The following is a 22,100-nucleotide window of genomic DNA, read 5'->3' as shown; positions in this document are numbered from 1 at the left end:
TATATGAGAAATGTGTTATATAAACACATAAATGAAGTGTTTTTAGACAGATCTGCTACTGATGTCACCTCTGCCGCTTTCGTCTGATTGGCTGTCACCTCTGCCACTCAAAACAAAAAATGGGACAGATTGAAACAGAATGTGACTTTATAACCTCTTAAAATACCTTAAAATAGGTCAATGTTAGCCATGTTGGATCTTGTCCAAGGTCTGTGTTCCAAGAGTGCTCCCTGTGAATTTGAAGACTCTGGCAGTAATAGAACTGGACTTAGCTAAGCACGGACGGACGGACAGATGCAAAGTCTTTGCAATACCCGATGGCCAAATTAGATGGCCTCAGGTAAAAATATACAGGTTTCCAGAGTCCAAAACACAATGATGTTGAGTTGAAAGTGACATAAATCAGAAAACTTTTTAAAAAATCCTCATATTAGAAAAGTTGGAACCAGTGAAGGGTCATAAAGGAGTAAAAATTTCAAAGACTTTTCAGGACAAAGGCTTTTTCAGAAATTAAGATGTCTTTTTTTTCCATGGCACAGGAAACCATAACTTGGATCACATTTGAGAAATGAAGTGGTGCCAGATCCAGTTTTAGTTACTGTTTGCTTTTCAGCATCAGGACAAACAGATTTAATTCTGTTGACATAAATGTTTGTAACATCATCACTGAACAGTGTTGTAGTTGTGTCTCTGGATTCCATCCGGTCGTCTGAGTCCCACATGTTGAAGTGGAATGGTACACCAGGCCAAGGGAAAAATGTGAGCTTTGTCAAAAACGTTTGACAAAGCTAAACGGTTTTGGATTAGTGGCAAGATTGCTTCAAGAATTACAGCAAATTCACTGTCTCAAACTTATTACTGAATCTTTGGATCTTCTACTAGATAAATACTAGATAAAGAATCTACAGAGACTGTCAAGATTTTGGAATTTTCCTTCATAAATTACTGAACTAGTTAAAAGATTGCTAAAACAGCAGATAACTGCCGCATGCGAATGTTTTAACATTCACATTTCTTTTGGCGTCTTCAGTTTTTGATTGTGATTCCAACAGCAAATCCATGTGGATCCACGTTAATTTGGCTTAAGTTTTACACTGGATGCCCTTCCTGACTCAACTTCAGATGGACATGCAGAATGGAAGCGGGGCGGCGACCTCCTGTTTACGAGGCAAACATGCTAGCTGTTTCCGCCTCCTTGTGGTCATTCACACAAGCTGTCACGGTTACCACAGTAGGTCTGGTATAAAGCCACATGTTGATTTGGCAAGTCCTGATTCATGAACCGATTTCAGCCGGGGACATTCTGTTTGGGAGGAAAGCATGTTAATCACACTAACATGCCTGTAAAATCTCTCTATCGCCCCCCTAGTGGCTGGCTGTTCAAGCCTGTTCTGTCCAAAACAGTGCAACGTGATGCGAACTACAAACATGAAGCCTGCACCGTATAAAAATTTTAAGTTTTACGGTAATTGTCTTATGTTATCTCAAGTAGACTGAAAAAAATTTTGAATGATATTTACTTGAAAAAACCTAGGAAACTTTTGTCACTCAGAAATTCCAAGTAAATTTTACAAGGGGAATTCTTAAGTAAATTTTACTTGCATATATTAGTTTTTCTAAAAGAATAACTCAAGTAACATTTATAAGCAATCATCAATTCAATATTTTCACTGTGTTTTACTCTCTATTCGTAAAAAGTAAGACCTTTCAGCTGCTCCCTTATTTCCACTCGAGGTTGCCACAGCAGATCCAATTTGGATCTCCATGTCGATTTGGCACAAATTTTTCACTGGATGCCCTTCCCGACGCAGCTCCACATTACATGGAGAAATGTGGCAGGGGTGAGGTTGAACAGGGAACCTTTTCGCCACTCATTTCACACAGTCATTCTAGTGGTATCCAAGTACTCTCTGAAGAGACCTGGTACCAAAGACATCCAATTAATCAATGAGGGTCAACTGGAAGCACCAGAACCCTGACAACCTGGACTTTTGTTTTCCTGCAAAGATACTGGCATCACCAAACACCTCTGTCCAATGTCTCCATGACCCCTACTCTTTCCATAGACTTCACTGGCAGAGCTCCAAGAGACAGATATGTTTGACACTTTCACCACACAGAGATACACTCCTGATGGCTGAGACAAAGACGTCACTGAATGCTTGGATGTCAGTTATTATCCATGACAATCACAAACCCAAACACTGACACTTCAGTGACTGCACAAAGACCATGGCGTCATGCACAAAGTCAAGGTTAGTGTACCTAGTAGCTGTGGGACTCCACTACTTTACCCAGCACCCAGTGCATGCAAACACTAAACAGATTAAGAATCAAAACACATCAATGACTAGTGTCAGAGTTCACTGGAAAGCAGTCAGAGACTCTGCCACTACTCTAAACAACACTCACTATGATATCCTGAAATTTATTGGGGATCCTGAAAATTCTCAGGATGTCCCAAAAAGCAGCCCAGTGATTCAAACACTTCATAAAGATCAACACTGGCCTCCAAGATGCTATGCTTGTGTTCAATGAGTACATTCTGGACGATGGTTGAGTTCTTTGAAGTGAAACCAGACTACCCTCGTCACTAAATTCAACAGCAAATGATGCTGGCAAGTACCTTGCCTGGTGTAGAGAGCAGTGCAATACGCCATAATTGTTCCAATTCAGTCTCTCACCATTTTCTTTCCATAGGGACAACAAGGGCTTTCTTCTAGGTGATAACCGTCCAGATGGAAGCAAAGATTTCTTGCAATGCCAGATGACAAGCATCCCCCCCCCCCCCCCGAAGACGTTCAACATCAGTAACACAATTCCCTACAGCTTCAGCTGCTCCCAGCTGTTTCACCATCTGTGCATTCTCACTGAAATTCAATCGTTTGCAGCTGACTGACAGTTCTGCCACTAGAACTCTGGAATCAGAGCTGTCCAAACTCCTAATAAGATAATCAGCCTTATACAGCTGTTCAAAATAGCAGTCCAGTGGTACAGTACAGCATAATTGTAGGTTAGAACCCCATATGCCGTAATCAAAACCGGCATATTTTTACAGCTACGTTGAAAGTTTTACTCAAATTATGTAAAATGTAATATGATGAATGTTTTAAAAAAACAAATTCTGAAGTGTAAATTGTAATGCTTTATGGCATTCATTTCCTACTTGTATACTTTATAAATAATTTATGGATCTTCTGCTGGAGGTCATTATTTCTTCCATGCAGTAGTTGACTTTTCATGGTATCAAGAAACTCATTTTAGAAAAAAGATATGATTCAATACAGGCTCCATGATACAATGATCACCATATGCAATGTATACACCCCTAGTATACATTCATAGTTGCTCTCCACCTGGTTTCCAAGCCATGTCAGTGGAGTGACATGGTGCTCGTATTTGTATTATTATGCCTTCATGTTTGTACAGTAAAAATACGTATGAAATTCCTACTAAAACACATTAACAACTTTGTTACGTGTACTGTTGAGTGCCGGGGCGTAGGTGGTCGTCTGCCTGCGCTCTTGCTTGGGTTTGGCTGTGACCAGGGGGAATGGCTTCACAATGGATTCCTTGAGCTTCCCTTTGAAGTTCAAGGATTTATCTGAGGACAGAAAGTAGCATATGGTGAGATCAGTTCAGTGTGATCAGCTGACTCAGTCATACACAGTTGCGATCCATGTGTGTTGGCCATCCACACCAAGTAACTCGGCTGCCTTTTGCTGGCTGCTGAAAGATCAGAGCTTGCACGTTGTGTAATTATGTACATGCTCTTTAAAGAGGAAAGAGGTCTGCCACTTAAAATGCAACAACAAAAACAGCCAGAAATTTAAATTTCTTTTATTTTTTTTATTTATATAGCACCAAATCACAACAAAGCTGCCTCAAGGTGCTTCATGCAAGTAAGGTCTAACCTTACCAACCCCCAGAGCAAGCACACAGGCGACAGTGGTAAGGAAAAATTCCCTCTGATGATTTGAGGAAGAAACCTCAAGCAGACCAGACCCACTGCTTAGGTCATACTAATAAAAACATTTTTAACAGTACAGAGGAACAACAGATTTTTTGAGAAACTGAGACATTTTTGAGCAATTGAGAAATAAGCCCCCAGAAAACAGAAACCAATGAGATGAGCAATAATGTTATTTTATGCGTGGATACAAAATGCACATTGTAGATCATTTTTAAGACTGAAGCTTCCATCCTGATGGTCACAAGTCCCAGCCAATTGTTTTGTTCTTGATTTGAAAGATTGACGGTGCCATTGGGGCCAAAGGTGGTTATACCGTATATACCCAGCAGTCATACTAGGTTGATTAATGGTGAAAAGAGGTTTCTGGTTTGAAATGCTTCAAATACTTCAGGTTCTTTGACACGAGAAGCCTGACGTGCTTGTGATCGGGGTTCAGTAGATGGAATACCCAACAAGAAGAAACCTTTGACATTCCAAATTCTGCATGCTGAATGCTTTCAACTCTCTCACATCACATTCCAACAGCACCAACTATCGTTTATCACCATGTGGTGATCATCATTATTAACCAATTAACAAAGAAAATGATACAAAAACAGTGTGACAATTGAAATATAAAATATAGATTAACAAGTATAAAACAAGGTTAAAAATTCTGTCAATCAGATAAAACAAAAATGTGAATAGGACTTTGAATAATCATAAGTATATCCACCATCTAACAGCAGAGGACCAATGATAAGTGCTAAAAAAATTTACTGTAAACCAAATCTTATACATTTCAACACAAGCAAATCCATGTCCGTTATAACAGAGAGAAAATAAATGAGTCTTTAGCCTGGATTTAAATAAATCCACAAAACCAGACTGTCTAATCTCAATGAACAAACCATTCCACAAAAATGGGGAACAATAAGAAAACCCTCAATAATTTGCTGACTTCTTCACCATCAGAACACACAACGGTCCTCAATCCCAAGAAAGCACAGTACACGGGTGTCAAGTATGAGAGTGCTAGTCCACAAAGAATTTTGTATGTCCAATACCAGTACCTTAGAGATTAGATCACTAACTTCTTCTAAGTTTCATTGATCTGGAAATGGCTCCTTCATAGTCAACTTCCTGACCATTCCGCCGATCACTATATGCAGATGATGAACTCATGTTACTTAACTATTGTGAAAGAAGCACTTCTTGCTGCTGTTATATGTTTTGTAATAATATACAGCTGAGCTGTATCAGTGTTCACCTTTTCTCTCAACGTGGTCACCTGGCTTCCCCACCAGGTTGGGTCTCTTGTATACGGGAACAGAGGGGCGCTGAACTGCAGGGGAGCCTGGGAAACAGAGTCCACGTCAGGTTAAGAAATACAAATGAACACAGCAGTGCACTCAGCACTGAAGACAACACACAAAGCTGAAAACAAGTGTTGTTGGTTCATTTCAGTTGTACAACAATTGTGAAAGAATGTCAAGTTTATAGATTTAAAAACACACATTTAGCATTGCAGATGACCACGACCAAGTTTGGACTAAAAAATGTGCAACAAATAATACAAGCCACAGCAAAGCACATGAAAGCTTGTGTGTGAAATCCTGCCACGAACCGCTGGTGAGGCCTATAAATAATGAAAACCATGTCAACTCTGAAATCTACATCAAGAATTGCTCATTCTTAAAAAAAAAGACAAAAAAAAAAAAAAAAAAAAAATTTCAGAAATAGAAATGCACAATGCTCCATTAGGTAATTTTTGGTTTGAGATCATATTTCAGTTACTCGTAAGATAAAACAGTTTTGTTACGTAACTTATGTGACACCTTTGATGATCAATCCTTATGTTCCCAGAAGTACTTGAAAGTGGGCAAGCTCAAAGATTTTTGGAACGGGACTGCAAGCTGTCTAATTCAGAACAAGGGTGTCTCCCATCAGGTCGTGCACTGGTGCACGACCTGAGCGTGCACTGGTGCCATGCAGCGCCGTATGTACCACATTACAGAGCCACCTTGAGTCCTGAACAGCAACCACTCAGGCATAAAACCGGCTCATCCCCACCTCTCAAATGCAAGCATCTATCCTCTGAAACCAGTTAAAACGAGGACGTCACCTTGGCCTTCTCTAGCCACTGGGGTTCTCAACACCTAGGCATGTTGGATCATGCCCAGAGAAACACACCATATGGCCAAAATGTAATAGCTGATGCTCCCTCACACTGCAAGTGATACTTCTCCTCTACCAACCTTGCAAATTACTTTTTCTTAAATTACTTATATTTAGGATAAGAGTTATGGCTTAATTTGTGTGAAATGCATAAAAACTATGGAAATTTGAAAGTACCAGACTCAAATTTGAATGTTGTGTCTTTTTTGCAGTTTCAGAAGTTTTGCATAGTAGCAGAATTCTGATGCAGAATGTGTCCCAGTTCAGGTGTCGCATCCTAAAAAGGCTGTGTTCTACAAAGATGAAGACTTCTGAGACCGTGGAAGCCAAATGTTCTGAAATGCGACGACGCATTTTGTCATTCTTTCTTAATCTTATCTCAGCCCTACCCCATGTCACCTAGCAGCTTTGACATCTGCACACAGCAAGCTAGAGCAGTGGACGTAGCACATAGGTTAATAATTATTTTTCAATATTTAGTTATACTTTATTTACAGACTTGAATATTTATAATTGTACATATGGAAGCTGAAATCGTCATTAAAAAATAAAACAGGCAAAAAAAAAAAACAAAGTATTTTGCCTTGGAAAAAATTTGCGGAGTGACTCAGGATTGTTTGGGCCACAAAGTACACACCTGGTGTATCCTTTATTTTGATGGGGTCTGTATTCATCGACCACAAAATGGGACCACCTGGTCACACCACTATGACACATGCAGTCCACAAATGTAAGTAAGTAACACATTTCATGCAAGAAAATGCAAATTAATTATTTAAAAATCAATGCAATGTGATTTTCTGAGTTGTTTTTTTTTACAACCCTAATTCCAATGAAGTTGGGACGCTGTGTAAAATGTAAATAAAAACAGAATACAATGATTTGCAAATCCTCTTCAACCTATATTCAGTTGAATACACCACAAAGACAAGCTATTTATTGTTCAAACTGATAAACTTTATTGGTTTTGTGCAAATATTTGCTCATTTTGAAATGGATGCCTGCAACATGTTTCAAAAAAGCTGGGACAGTGGTATGTTTACCACTGTGTTACATCACGTTTCCTTCTAACAACACTCAATAAGCGTTTTGGGAACTGAGGACACTAACTGTTGAAGCTTTGTAGGTGGAATTCTTTCCCATTCTTGCTTGATGTTCGACTTTAGTTGTTCAACAGTCCGCGGTCTCTGTTGTCGCATTTTGTGCTTCATAATGTGCCACACATCTTCAATGGGCGACAGGTATGGACTGCAGGCAGGCCAGTCTAGTACCCGCACTCTTTTACTACGAAGCCACGCTGTTGTAACACATGCAGAATGTGGCTTGACATTGTCTTGCTGAAATAAACAGGGACGTCCCTGAAAAAGATGATGCTTGGATGCAGCATGTGTTGCTCCAAAACCTGGATGTACCTTTCAGCATTGATGGTGCCATCACAGATGTGTAAGTTGTCCATGTCATGGGCACTAACACACCCCCATACCATCACAGATGCTGGCTTTTGAAATTTGCGCTGGTTTGAAATGTGGACTCATTAGACCACAGCACACTTTTCCACTTTGCGTCTGTCCATTTCAAATGAGCTTGGGCCCAGAGAAGGCGGTGGCGTTTCTGGATGTTGTTGATGTATGCCTTTAACTTTGCATGGTAGAGTTTTATCTTGCACTTGTAGATGTAGTGACGAACTGTGTTAACTGACAATGGTTTTCTGAAGTGTTCCTGAGCCCACACGGTAAGATCCTTTACACAATGATATTGGTTTTTAATGCAGTGCCGCCTGAGGGATCGAATGTCACGGGCATTCAATGTTGGTTTTCGGCCTTGCCGCTTACGTGTAGAAAGTTCTCCAGATTCTCTGAATCTTTTGATTATACAACCCCTGGCAAAAATTATGGAATCACCGGCCTCGGAGGATGTTCATTCAGTTGTTTAATTTTGTAGAAAAAAAGCAGATCACAGACATGACACAAAACTAAAGTTATTTCAAATGGCAACTTTCTGGCTTTAAGAAACACTATAAGAAATCAGGAAAAAAAATTGTGGTAGTCAGTAACGGTTACTTTTTTAGACCAAGAGAGGGAAAAAAATATGGACTCACTCAATTCTGAGAAAAAATTATGGAATCACCCTGTAAATTTTCATCCCCAAAACTAACACCTGCATCATATCAGATCTGCTCATTAGTCTGCATCTAAAAAGGAGTGATCACACCTTGGAGAGCTGTTGCACCAAGTGGACTGACATGAATCATGGCTCCAACATGAGAGATGTCAATTGAAACAAAGGAGAGGATTATCAAACTCTTAAAAGAGGGTAAATCATTACGCAATGTTGCAAAAGATGTTGGTTGTTCACAGTCAGCTGTGTCTAAACTCTGGACCAAATACAAACAACATGGGAAGGTTGTTAAAGGCAAACATACTGGTAGACCAAGGAAGACATCAAAGCATCAAGACAGAAAACTTAAAGCAATATGTCTCAAAAATCGAAAATGCACAACAAAACAAATGAGGAACGAATGGGAGGAAACTGGAGTCAACGTCTGTGACCGAACTGTAAGAAACCGCCTAAAGGAAATGGGATTTACATACAGAAAAGCTAAACGAAAGCCATCATTAACACCTAAACAGAAAAAAACAAGGTTACAATGGGCTAAGGAAAAGCAATCGTGGACTGTGGATGACTGGATGAAAGTCATATTCAGTGATGAATCTCGAATCTGCATTGAGCAAGGTGATGATGCTGGAACTTTTGTTTGGTGCCGTGCCAATGAGATTTATAATGACTGCCTGAAGAGAACATGTACATTTCCACAGTCATTGATGAGTTGGGGCTGCATGTCAGGTAAAGGCACTGGGGAGATGGCTGTCATTACATCATCAATAAATGCACAAGTTTACATTGATATTTTGGACACTTTTCTTATCCCATCAATTGAAAGGATGTTTGGGGATGATGAAATCATTTTTCAAGATGATAATGCATCTTGCCATAGAGCAAAAACTGTGAAAACATTCCTTGCAAAAAGACACATAGGGTCAATCTCATGGCCTGCAAATAGTCCAGATCTTAATCCAATTGAAAATCTTTGGTGGAAGCTGAAGAAAATGGTCCATGACAAGGCTCCAACCTGCAAAGCTGATCTGGCAACAGTAATCAGAGAAAGTTGGAGCCAGATTGATGAAGAGTACTGTTTGTCACTCATTAAGTCCATGCCTCAGAGACTGCAAGCTGTTATAAAAGCCAGAGGTGGTGCAACAAAATACTAGTGATGTGTTGGAGCTTTCTTTTGTTTTTCATGATTCCATAATTTTTTCCTCAGAATTGAGTGATTCCATATTTTTTTTCCCTCTGCTTGGTCTAAAAAAGTAACTGTTACTGACTGCCACAATTTTTTTTCCTTATTTCTTATAGTGTTTCTTAAAGCCAGAAAGTTGCCATTTGAAATGACTTTAGTTTTGTGTCATGTCTGTGATCTGCTTTTTTCTACAAAATTAAACAACTGAATGAACATCCTCCGAGGCCAGTGATTCCATAATTTTTGCCAGGGTTTGTATTATGGACTATAGATGATGGAATCCCTAAATTCCTTGCAACTGAACGTTGAAAAAAAAAATGCTCTTAAACTGTTGGACTATTTTCATCAACTTTTCCAGTCTTTTGTCGCCACTGTCCCAACTTTTTTGAAATGTGTTGTAGGCATCCATTTCAAAATGAGCAAATATTTGCACAAAAACAACAAAGTCTATCAGTTTGAACATTAAATATCTTGTTTTTGTGGTGTATTCAATTGAATATAGGTTGAAGAGGATTTTCAAATCATTGTATTCTGTTTTTATTTACATTTTACGCAATGTCCCAACTTCATTGGAATTGGGGTTGTAGATTCTGTGTCTCACAGTTGAAGTGTGCCTGTGATAAAACTTACAAACCCCTCCATTCTTTGTAGGGAGGAAAACTTGCAAAATCAACAGTGGATCAAATACTTATTTGCCTCGCTGTAGGTGCAGTGGCAGTGCATTCCACAATTTGAGAGCCACAACTTCAAATGCACAGTCTCCTTTGGTCTTCAGGCTTGACCTTGGTACAACCAACAGGTTCTGGTCCGAGGACCTCTGAGACATACTTGTCCCAAAAGGGTGCAAGAGTTCACTGATGTAGAGGAATTTGACTGTGCAGAGCTCTAAAAGTTATCACCAACACTATAAATCGAAATCTGAAACAAATGTAGCCTTAGAAGGATGCAGTTTCTGAAGAGGGACAGCCACAGTCTGGTCCACTTCCAAATTTTTCCAGCTTTGTGTGCCATGTGGAACAAATGTCTGCTTTGGTGATGTCAGTAGTAGCATGCTAACAAAAGGTTGCTAACAGCGGGAGTTCAACTAGCAAAAACAATGAGCTCTGCAAACCAGCTGCTGAATGTGGGACTCAATAACAATGATAATAATAATAAACCAATAAAACCAATCCTGGCAAGTTGGCGGTGGGATCAGAAAGAGACCATGCAAAGGTCTGTTTGAGGTCATACACTAAAATATGAATGGCCGCCGCTAATCTCTCCCAACAGTTAGGAGAGTTTACTATAGCTCTTTAAAAGGACTAAAGGAGTCCAGATGTTAGTGATGGTTTCATTGTGTCGCAAACAGAGACACCACACCCAGCATTAAACTATCAGGCAAGTAGAGAAGCTGTTACACGCACTTTTAAACAGTTACAATACATATCTGTACTCATTTCCACAAAGTAACCATTTTCCTATCAAAGAGCACGGGGTAGGAAACTTGGGCTTGACCTTTGAACTTGATTACTGACCAGTCGTAGCCAAAATCAAAGCACTTCTTCCAAACTATAGAGCTAGTGCCAAGCTTGGTGAAAATTGGTTTAGGCCTTATAGACATATCTTGCTACAATCATACAAACATAGTTCCACAGAGAGCAGTGCAAAAAAGCGTACACCGCTGCAACGCCATTGGCAAGTGAGTGCACGCATGGGCGTGCGTGCGTCTGTGCGTGCGTGAGATGGCAATCCAGTCTCATGGCAGTTTTTGGTGGCAGGCATTACGAAACGTACATTAATCTGTGGGTTTATGGCAGGGGCACAAAAATGGGCCGCTTTCATGACAGGGACACGAAATGTGGAGTGACGGTGGGGTCTGGGTCTATAGTTACGGTTAGGGGAGGACAGACACATATGCTATGGTTATGGTTAGAGTTAGGAGAAGGGGATGATTATAAATAGCAACACTTAAAAAACTATGTCACGAAAATGGGATGGTTTTTGTGACGGGGCACAAAATCAAATGTGAGCCTGCGCTGGAGACGGAGGCCAGTGGGAGTCACTGTGCAATAATATTCAACAGGCCTCACTCCCCTGACAGCTAAAGGATACTCTGGCCACTCAGGCTAGAGCCGGGGTTTTTAGCCGACTGGTCAGAGTGTCCGCATCCCGTGGCTGAGATTGGGAGTTTGTGTCCTGAGGGGAGTGAAGGGGAGGAGTCACAACAGAAACAACGCAGAGTGAAAGAGAGTACAGCCATCACATGTTTCTTTGAAATATGAGGTCTGTTAGAAAAGTATCTGACCTTTTTTATTTTTTGCAAAAACCTGATGGATTTGAATCACGTGTGCTTGCATGAGCAAACCTTGAACCTTCGTGCGCATGCGTGAACTTTGTCACGCCTGTCGATTGCATCATTTTCTGGTAAGCAGCCTTTGTGTGAGGACATGTGTAGTGCGCTCGGCGGATTTTCATTTCAAGGAAAAAGACGGAATGACTGGAGCAGCGCCGCATCAAATTTTGCCAGAAACTGGGCGACAGCCAGGTGGAAACCATTCGGATGATTCAGACGGCTTTCGGTGACTTTTCATTTGTGTGACTATCTGAGAAATTGTGGAAGAGGTGGGCATGTCACAGCATGTCCTCTGAGACTTCCAACACAGAGGCGCTTTTGCGCCGCCGTCAGCAGCAGCATGAATTTCGCCGCCACTCTTTTCATGGCCAAATCTTCTGTCAGAGTGGAATGTGCCGAAAAAGTACTGATGTCCACCTCTTCCGCAATTTCTTGGATAGTCACACGACGGTCCCGCATCACCACAGCCTTCACTTTGGAAATCATCTGGTCATTTCAGCATGTTGATGCCGATCGGAGCGTGGCTCGCTCTCCACCGCTGTGCAGACGTCTTTAAACCGGTTGTACCGCTCCTTAATCTGTGTGATGCCCATAGCATCGTCACCGAAAGCCATCTGAATCATCCGAATGGTTTCCACCTGGCTGTCGCCCAGTTTCTGGCAAAATTTGATGCGGCGCTGCTCCAGTCATTCCGTCTTTTTCCTTGAAATGAAAATCTGCCGAGCGCACTGCACATGTCCCACACAAAGGCTGCTTACCAGGAAATGACGCAATCAACAGGCGTGAAAAAGTTCACGCATGCGCACAAAGGTTCAAGGTTTGCTCATGCAAGCACACGTGATTCAAATCCATCAGGTTTTTGCAAAAAATAAAAAGGTCCGATACTTTTCTAACAGACCTCGTATTGGGTTTTTTAAAAACATATAGCATTCTGTTAACCATCTTGCAACACTCAAATTTCTCTGGGGGATTCCAAAACAGCTGGTTGAGAAACCCTGAATCCACCACATTTTCAAAAAAAAAAGAAGAAAAAACATTCCTGCATCCCAGAGGATACAATAAATTAAGTTAGAATGGCACAACATGAAGACCGGCTCAGTTTGATTCCAAGCTGCTTTTATTTATGAACATGAGGAAATAGCTGGCTTCAGGGAGTCGGAGGAGTAATCACGGGGAAGCTCCGGTGCTTTGTTAGGAAAACATGTGAGCCGCAGCCTGTAAAACAGGTTTTGGAACGCGAGAATTCAGCCGTGATTTAAGTTTTCTTAGATAAGCACGGTGTTTGTTGTGATGACTTACTGGAGACCGCTGGGGCAGATTTGACACATGATGTCTCCTTTACATGTTGCTGAGCGATAATCTGGTTTATTTGATAAGGTTTTCTTGTTGCGAGGGTTCACTCCCGGCTGCATTTGTCATTGTTTTATCTTAGATTCATTAATGATCCTCCTGTCGAGCAGGGCTGCAACTCTCCAAACTGTCCAAGTGGACGCCAACCGAGACACATCAGGGACATTTTTCTTGGATTTTCCTTGCTGGATGTAGCTCTGAGTTGACCTCCACTTGGCTACTTTTTGATTCGTCATAAATCAGTGATTGCTGGCAAAAAAAAAAAAAGTGAGAGAGAGCACCTGCCAACTATTCTCACTGATAAACACTAAGAATTCATTTCAGGACTGATTCCGACACACACATAAGGTAACCGTCAGCTAATGGCAAACACATGCCTGTTCAGAGTCGCACCAAGCAGCGGGTCCGGCATTTATGCACCTCTGTATACACAAACACAACCAAGCATGGGTGAGTGACAGGCTCAGAGGGGGTGATGTCATGCCTACCCGGGCGGGAAATGAGGACAGGACTGCAGAAACATGATCTGGTGTCAAGATCAATATCATCTGGTAGACAGCAGTTCTTTAGTTTCTGCACAGGGGAGCGTCTGATTGGCTGCTGCAGGCTGCGTCTCGAAGGTGCCAAAGACTTGAGGTTCAGTTTTGATCCAGCTGTGATCTAAAACAGTCAATGTACTGGTTTCTTTCAGATTATATCATCTGAAGGCGAAAATGTGACAATGCATGCAATCAGATCTCTGATTGGCCTTCGGTTTGGGTAAATATTCCCAGTGAAATGCACACCAGAGCTTCACATGGTTGACACGGCTCACATTTGGACTGGATTCTTGGATGAAGGCTGTCCATTGTCCACACCTGGAGACCGCTCTGAGCGCTCCTTTGGAAAAATGAAATCAAGCTGAAGTGCTGGCGCAGTAGTGAGATGTGTAAAGAATGTCTGCGCGCGTTGTGCTAAGAAAAGTAAGGAAGCGAATCTTAACTCAAAACCAATTAACAGGCAGCTGGTGTTTAAGTAAGAGCAGATTTACGACCAAAAACCAAAAAACTGCCCTTCAGACAGTTTTATTGAAATGTGCCCTTGAATTCAAGGACATATTGCTGAACATTTTCTTTTTGTTGTTGTTGTTTTGTCACTCTAGCTCAAGTTGCATCATAGTCTTGGCCAAAAACGATGTTGAACGTAAAGGTGCTATGAATGACATTTTAAACAGGAACATATGGGCCGGCGGCACAGTGGCTTAGTGGTTAGCTCTGTTTCCTAACAACAAGAAGGTTGTGGTGTCATTTCCTGCCTGGTCTTTTGTGTGTGGAGTTTGTATGTTCTCCATATGTTCACATGGACTTCCACCCACTTCCAAAGACATGCAGATTAGGTGAATTGGAAACTTTAAATCGAAAGTAGGTGTTTGTCTGTCTACATGTGGCCCTGTGGTAGACTGGTGTCCTGTCCAGAGTGCACCCTGCCTCTCACGCTGTGACTGCTGGGATAGACTCCAGCCCCCTGTGAGCCTTGATTGGAGTAAGCAAGTATAGAAAAGGAATGAATATAGCAGGTAACAACTATTTTCTATGTCGATATTCGGTGCCTTATTTCCATTGTGTGCAGAAAATGAGAACTCCCTCTGTGCTCTGAGCTTTTTTGTCCCTGTTTACTTTTTCAGTCAAGCCATGCATGCACATTTTGTGTATGGCACTTCTGCGTGTGAATGTAAGTTCCAGCTTGGGACACCATTACCCTTCCAGACAGCAGTACTCACTATTCACCACTTATCTTGCATTTTTGTCAAGATGGTGGATGGTAGCGACTTTCCAAAAATATGCTCACAAGTAATATTTTGAGGCTAAAAAAAAAGCTTCTGACCAAGAACGTGGTCAGACTGGAATCCACATAACTCTGGCTTTTCCCATATAGAGAGCAGTTAGACCTGTGAAAAAGCTCCAACTGACATTTCTTCTGCTCAGTGTGGGGCGGTGGTATGATGAGGATCACTCCATAGCAATTTGTTAAATGGAGTTGGACACACCCCAGACGCACTTGTACAATGTGTGTACAATCAGGGGCTAGATTGTCAGGTAGGGCCCATATGAGGAACAAAACATTTTGCAGAGCGGAAGCAGTCCCTATCAGACTAGGACTTCAAATCTGTCATTGCAAGACTTTAGCTCAGTGTACTGTGGTATTACAACAGGTCATCTTAGGTAGCTCAATCCAAGGCATAGCTTCTCCAAAAACTAATGTCAGGGACAAAAAAAAAGTCAAGGACAAAAGTCTAATCTCTAATTTCAGGTGAAAGATTCAGGGTATATTTGCTTTTGTTTATATGCTGATATCTTGTGAGATATTTTAGTGGATGAACAAACAAACAACTGGTCAATGGAGTTTGGTAGGGATGGACCAGCTTTCTGCTGGGGTAGTTGCCATGCAGGATAGGGGACGTTGCCAGTGGATGTGGAAGTAACAACAATACGCCCCGCCCCCTGTCATTATGTCACCTCATGCTTAATGTGCAAAAAAGTTGTTGATTGAAAAATCCACACTATGGTTACAAAGCTGTCGTTGGATGTGTGTGCAGGATGGCAGCAACGTGATTTTTTTTTTTTTCTGTAGAGTTGCTTCCAGAGAGTCTTGCGACTCCTTGAAGACCTCTGAAACTGTCCAAGTTTCCAGAAATAACACACATCAGCTGCGACATGGGACTGAAGCGTAACCTCCGTTTCCAGAACTCCACATTGGACTGACGTTAGTGTTACCATTAGACATGTGGTCCAGACGTGGTTTGGATTAGTGCTTAAGATGGGTCCAATTACTCTAATTAACTGAGCCTGCCTGGCAGAATGGAAACAATGTGACCCAAATAACAGGAGGAACCACACCCACCTTTATCAACAGGCAGGAAAGTTATTCCTGGTTTAATCCTAACCTGCTCTTGTGGAGAGGACAAAATAATGCAGCTGGATCAGGTACGACTTCAGTCTCAGTCAAGTACAGCCTGATAATGACAGACAAGTTCAAAAATCACAAAAAAAAAGAGACTGTGTGGGACAAGACACAACAGTGTGAAGGACACTCAAGGGTGAGGATCTTGGATTGTCTTTACCAGGTTTGTCTTTGGACCACACCTTGGGTTTAGTAAGCGCATTGCCCCTATGATTCTCCCCACTGGCTGTTGAAGGAGGAGAAGCATTGGTTATACAGTGTTTTGTGTCTGAGTGAGATTAAGACCAAGTAAGATGAAGATCAGCAATCAAAAGTGTCCTTTTCTCACAGGCATCTTCTGGATTTTATGGTGTACAACATGGACCTGGTCATACTTTTAATGTCTTTTCAAGCCTGGAGGTGAGACTGCAGTGGATCTTGTAAACTTCACAGTAGCATGTTCATGAAATTAGGCAGTTACACACATCATTACTTCAGTTCTTAGCAATAACGATGGAAATTTTAAATGAGACAGATTACACAAGCATGACATAAAATGACTGTGAGCACATTATTGTGGGATGGTGTGCGGTTGTGTTAATAGTTGGGATAATTGCTAAGAAATACAGTGCGGTCGCTATGTTGTGATCACGACCCAACATGTTAATCATCAGACACAAGAGGGTATTCCCATTCTAATTCAACGGTTTATTTTCTGTAGGTAATTTGGTCGGCAAGGCTTATGAATAATCCATCAAATGTGAAACGGTAATTCTGTATCAGAATCCACATCAGTACTTTCATATGGTAGCTTAAATTCACCCATTTAGGCGGCGGTGTCGGTACGCGACTTTCTCTCGCTCTCAGCTAATAGCGCTAACAGCTAGCACCGTGCGCACCTGGTGTTCTGTCGAATTGTGCGTCTCGTTGCATAAATCGACAGTTCTGCATCCCGACAATCAGAATCCACATCAATACTTTCGTATGGCAGCTTAAATTCACCCATTTAGGTGGCAGCGTCAGTACGCAACTTTCTCTCGCTCTCAGCTAACAGTACTAACAACAAGCAGCGCGTGCGGCCAGTGTTCTGTCGAACTGTGTGTCTCGTCAGTTCCACGTCCCAACAATACTACGCATGTGTGCAGGACAGGAATGCTATTCGACAGGAATGACATCTCATCAGGTCAGGGTGCGGAGTAATACATCCAAATATGAAATGGTCAAATATTTTGCCACCATTACCCCGATATTAGGCTGAGGACGGTGCCACACCTCTGGAAAATGTCATGTGTGGTACCAGTGCCCAAAACACCGCACGCCAAGGACCTCAACAGTTTCAGGCCAGTGGCACTTACATCCCACCTGATGAAGACCCTAGAGCGCCTTGTCCTGTGTCACCTCCGCTCCACAGTGAGCTCTGCTATGGACCCACAGCAGTTTGCTTACGGCCCTGCATCAGAGCGGAGGATGCTATCATCTCCCTGCTGCACCGCTCGCTGTCCCACCTGGGGAGGTCCGGCAGCGCTGTGAGGATTTCTTTCTTTGACTTCTCCAGTGCTTTCAGCACCATCCAGCCGCGGCTCCTGAGGGACAAGCTGGTGATTGCAGGAGTGGACGAGGATCTGGCTGAGTGGGTCCTGGACTACCTCACAAACCGGCCCCAGTTTGTGAGGACCAAGAACTGCGTGTGTGACCTCCTGACCTGCAGTGTGGGGGGCCCCCCAGGGGACGGTCCTTGCGCCCTTCCTCTTCACTCTTTACACTGCAGACTTCAGACACAACACAGACAGCTGTGTCCTGCAGAAGTTCTCTGAAGACTCCGCCCTCATTGGACTCATTATGGACGCCGATGACGCGGAGTACAGAGGACTAATGCAGGACTTTGTGGACTGGTGTCAAAGGAACCACCTCCTCATCAACGCGGGGAAGACCAAGTAGATGGTGGTGGACCTCAGACGCCGCCCCACTACACTCCCCCCAGTGAACATCCAGGGAAGGGACATTGAGAGAGTGGACTCATATAATTAACTGGGTGTTCATCTGAACAACAAACTGGACTGGACTCACAACACGGGCGCACTTTGCAGGAAGGGTCAGAGCCACCTCTACCTCCTGAGGAGGCTGAGGTCTTTTGGAGTGAGGGGGCCACTCCTGGGGACCTTCTATGACTCTGTGGTGGTTTCAGCCATCCTGTACGGTGTGGTCTGCTGGAGCAGCAGCATCACAGAGAGGGACAGGAAAAGACTGGATAAGATCATCAGGAAATCCTGCTCTGTCCTGGGCTGTCCTCTGGACTCTGTGCAGGAGGTGGGGGACAGGAGGGTCCTGGCTAAACTTACATCTATGCTGGACCACGAGTGTCACCCCCTGCAGGACGTTCTGTCTGCTCTGGAGAGCAGTTTCAGTGACAGACTCATCCACCCTCGCTGTGTGAGGGAGAGATTCCGCAGATTGTTTCTCCTGGCTGCTGTCAGACTGTACAATGAACAATGCTAGTACTGTGGTAACCATAGCAACCAGGACAATAATCATGTCATTACCTACTGTATTTATTAGGTGCAGTAATTTAACTTATGATGCAAACTTAAGTCACTTTACCTACTATATTTTAACCTGTCCATATTGTAAATATCAGAGTAACTTATCGTACATTTCACACTTTATCTGATCACTTTTATATCCCGACAGTGTATATCATCCCGGCAGTGCAGCATTGAACTGAACACTTGGTAGCCTTGGCGTTACCCGGCACTCAGTGCTTTTTTTAGTTCTTGTTTTTTAAGATATACTTGTCTGTTTTATTGCATGCCCTTCTATTCCTACTGTTCTATGCTGCGATGTGACACTGAAATTTCCCCATTGAGGGATGAATAAAGGCTTTTCTTATCTTCTTATCTTATATTATACGGTCTGAAATCTCACACGATTAACCAATCAGATTAGCGGAAAAATGTAATTGGATTAGAATTGTAAATAGTAAAGCCCAGAGAGTCCATTGGTTCCCAAACGTGTTCTGTTGCAACTTCCTTTGAAATATCAGACCTCCTCTGACAATATTCTTTTTCCCATAACTCAGAATGATTTTGAAATTATTATTTTAACATAATATGTTTTGGCATAGGGTCTATGGTACAACTATAGGTCTCTCTAGAGAATCTGTGGATACAGCTGGAATGGCTTTGTATCATTTGTCTCGGTTACTTAGGGAGACTCAGTTGCATTATGTGGAAATTTGATTTATGATGTTATAGCCATGTGCCGTGTATTTCTGAGTATGATTCAGCACACAGGTGTGTCGGTGCCAAGGACCACAGCTACTGGAAAAGGTCCAGGTATTACATAGGCATCCCCTGGGCTTTTTCTGCGGCACATAAATGCCTACTTATGGAAATTGAGTCTGGATAAGTGATCTTCCTGGGTGGATGCCAATCAAGACCCAGGGCAGTTCCTTGGGATGGATGTAGCACAGGACAACCTCATGATCCTAAACTTGACTTGACACATTCTGTTGAGGGTGTTTAGGGGCACATAGCTCTAAGAAAATGGATGTTTTTCTTGAGTTGACTATATTCAAGTGATTCAACTCACTTAAATTTGGACACCAGGAAGATGTTGAGAAATGTTGAACAGCATTAATGGGATGAGCTCTAAGTCCATTCTGCAACTGGGTATTGACTCACTAAGGCCTGCAACGAAATTTTAATGTTGCCTGTAACATTGCATTATATTATTAGTTGTCACTCTTGACAGGTCATCTTTGGTACTAGGTGTCTCTGTAGAATCTTTGAGTGTCATTGGAACTGATAAAGGAATAAACCAACCATTGCTCTACCTGGGTATTTCCCCAACTCAAACCCAGGGTTGTTTTGTAGGGTGGAGGATGCACAGTGCCAGCACCTCCTTCTAGTCCTGACCTAACATTGGGGACACTAGATCCCAATTTTAGTTTTACTAAGGCAGTCTCATAAGACAAGCATCCTTCACTTGGCACTCCCCTGCAGTGACTGTGCACTACATAGTTTGGGAACCATGGGTATAGCTTCTGTCGTCATCTCACTAACTGCAAGCTTATTTTCTCTTTGCCACCATGACCAGGGTTACTTAATCTGGCTGTTAACGGAGGTCCAAATCACTCACTTGAAGTGTCATGAAAAAAAATTAGCTATTAAGAACTACATCCATATGTTCACCAGCCTGTTGTTTCATCTTTTTGTCTTGTGTCTTTAGAAATAAGTCTACTCGCAGCTAAACTGGGCCTCAGTTAGGTTGACTACATTTTCACAGATATTTTGGTTTTGTACCAATATGCTGAATACCTGAGTCAAGTTAAGTGAGATCAATAGAAGATCTGATCATCATCATCATCATCATCATCATCATCATCATCACAGTAGCCCATTGGCCAAGCAGGATTTCAGTACCAATAAAGAGGAGTAAACAGCACTTACAGTCCAGCCTCAGTATACCATGGCCTACACAAGGGCAGTAGCTATAGCCAGTTAGGGGTCAACCAGGGTTAACATTTAAAAAATGCTCCAATCCTGTTGAAAAATATACCACATTGTCCAAATGTCAAGGGGTCAAAAGTTGCAGTTGCTCCAGTTTGGGTAAAAAGAGATCCAAGTTATTGACTGAGGTAGCAGGGTTTTAAAAAAGTAACAGTCTGCGCCATCTGTTGTTTAGTTATCACTTTATGGGCAACATATGTCATAGAATCTAATAAACCTGTTTGACCATTGCTTTGGGGACCAAACATCCGACATGGTCAAAACCATTCCATTTCTTAATCCTGTTAGCTCAGCCAATAAATTGCAACTAGAGCAACTTTAACTTTTGACTCCTGTACAAACTGAAATTGATCTTTGTCAACATTTTTGTTGTTTTTACCCCATAACTTCATACATTTAATCTTAAGACAGTCCAAACTATACCTTTCTGAAATCCCTATGATCAGACAAATCATGTGGTATATTTCTCAATATGACTGGAGCATTTTAAAATGTTGACCCCTGTGCAATCGTTCATTGACCCCTATCTGCCCATAGCTGCCACCCTGGGGTTGGATTGTAAGTGTCACTTTGTCTCCTTATGTGGTGGCTCGCGGACTACAGGACAAAAATGTGTTTTTCAAGATAATTAGGAACTGTGATGTGCTGGAAAATGAAGGGATTAAAGTTAAGTATGTGTGTATGGGTGTATGCTTGTTTGGTTTGGGAGACATCCACAGGATTTGTTTTCAACCTTTGAAGACCTCTATGCAATCTGAGATAGCTGCAAAGGAAATGGAAGGTAGATGAGGAAGGAAAGTAAGGACTCCATTACCACCTGTTCTGATAGAGTTGAGAGAGGGGTTAACCGTCCTCGGTGGTGAGAAAGGTGTGATGCCTTTACGAGGAGAAACAGGAGAGACCCTGGAATGAGGTGGTGTCACATTTCTTTCTGCAGGAGGAACTGGTGGAGCTGAGCTAATGGTAGAACGAGGAAGAGCAGCATTGGACGATCTGAGGATGCCAGTGCCTAGATAAGAAGAGAGGAAGCAGGCAACTGGGATGTTAGATATAATCCAATCCATGATGGACCGCTATACCTGGATAAAATAAAGGATGAAGCTCAGCAGTGGAAAAGAATGTAAGAGAGCGAACCGTAGACAGAATGATAAGAAACACAAACAAAAATTTAACAAAGTTTGCATGGCTATTCTAGCTGTGAGTGGACAAGAGGGAGACGAGTGCACCGGGCTGACAATGGAGGCAGTGAAAATGAGGCGGTGGAGCACAGGCGGTAGGATGGAGATGGGGAAGCAGTGACATCGCCAGATGGTTTGATATACTGCTCAAAGCATTGGGTTCAATGTGGTTTAACGAAAGCAGAGATGGTAATGGGACAAACTCAACATTTGGTTTACCCTGATTGTTACTATGGGCCTTCTCTGGAGCCAGGTCAGGTCTTGGAAGAGGGCTGACCTCATCCATTCGACTAGGAGCTGTGTGGAAGAAAACTCACTATTTATCTGAAATTAATATTTATAAGTAATGATTGTAGACTTTTAAAGCGGGCATACTAAACCACTA

At 42.2% G+C, this 22,100-nt stretch overlaps 1 protein-coding gene across 1 annotated transcript in view; it reads right to left on the bottom strand.

Annotated features, from left to right (window-relative positions):
* Positions 1-22,100, bottom strand: part of LOC117525329 (target of Nesh-SH3) — a 113,981-nt gene that overhangs the window by 18,098 nt on the left and 73,783 nt on the right. Inside the window, exons 16-20 of the mRNA XM_034187170.1 lie at positions 21,935-22,012; positions 21,355-21,546; positions 16,211-16,276; positions 5,223-5,309; positions 3,479-3,604 (exon numbers count right to left, since the gene is read on the bottom strand). Coding sequence (XP_034043061.1) covers positions 3,479-3,604; positions 5,223-5,309; positions 16,211-16,276; positions 21,355-21,546; positions 21,935-22,012 — 549 coding nt within the window. The remainder of the gene's footprint in view (positions 1-3,478; positions 3,605-5,222; positions 5,310-16,210; positions 16,277-21,354; positions 21,547-21,934; positions 22,013-22,100) is intronic.

Source organism: Thalassophryne amazonica, chromosome 14, assembly GCF_902500255.1.
Source record: "Thalassophryne amazonica chromosome 14, fThaAma1.1, whole genome shotgun sequence".
NCBI classification, from domain to species: domain Eukaryota; kingdom Metazoa; phylum Chordata; class Actinopteri; order Batrachoidiformes; family Batrachoididae; genus Thalassophryne; species Thalassophryne amazonica.
Note: the sequence above shows the minus strand (reverse complement) of the source record. Positions and strands in the feature narration are given on the sequence as shown.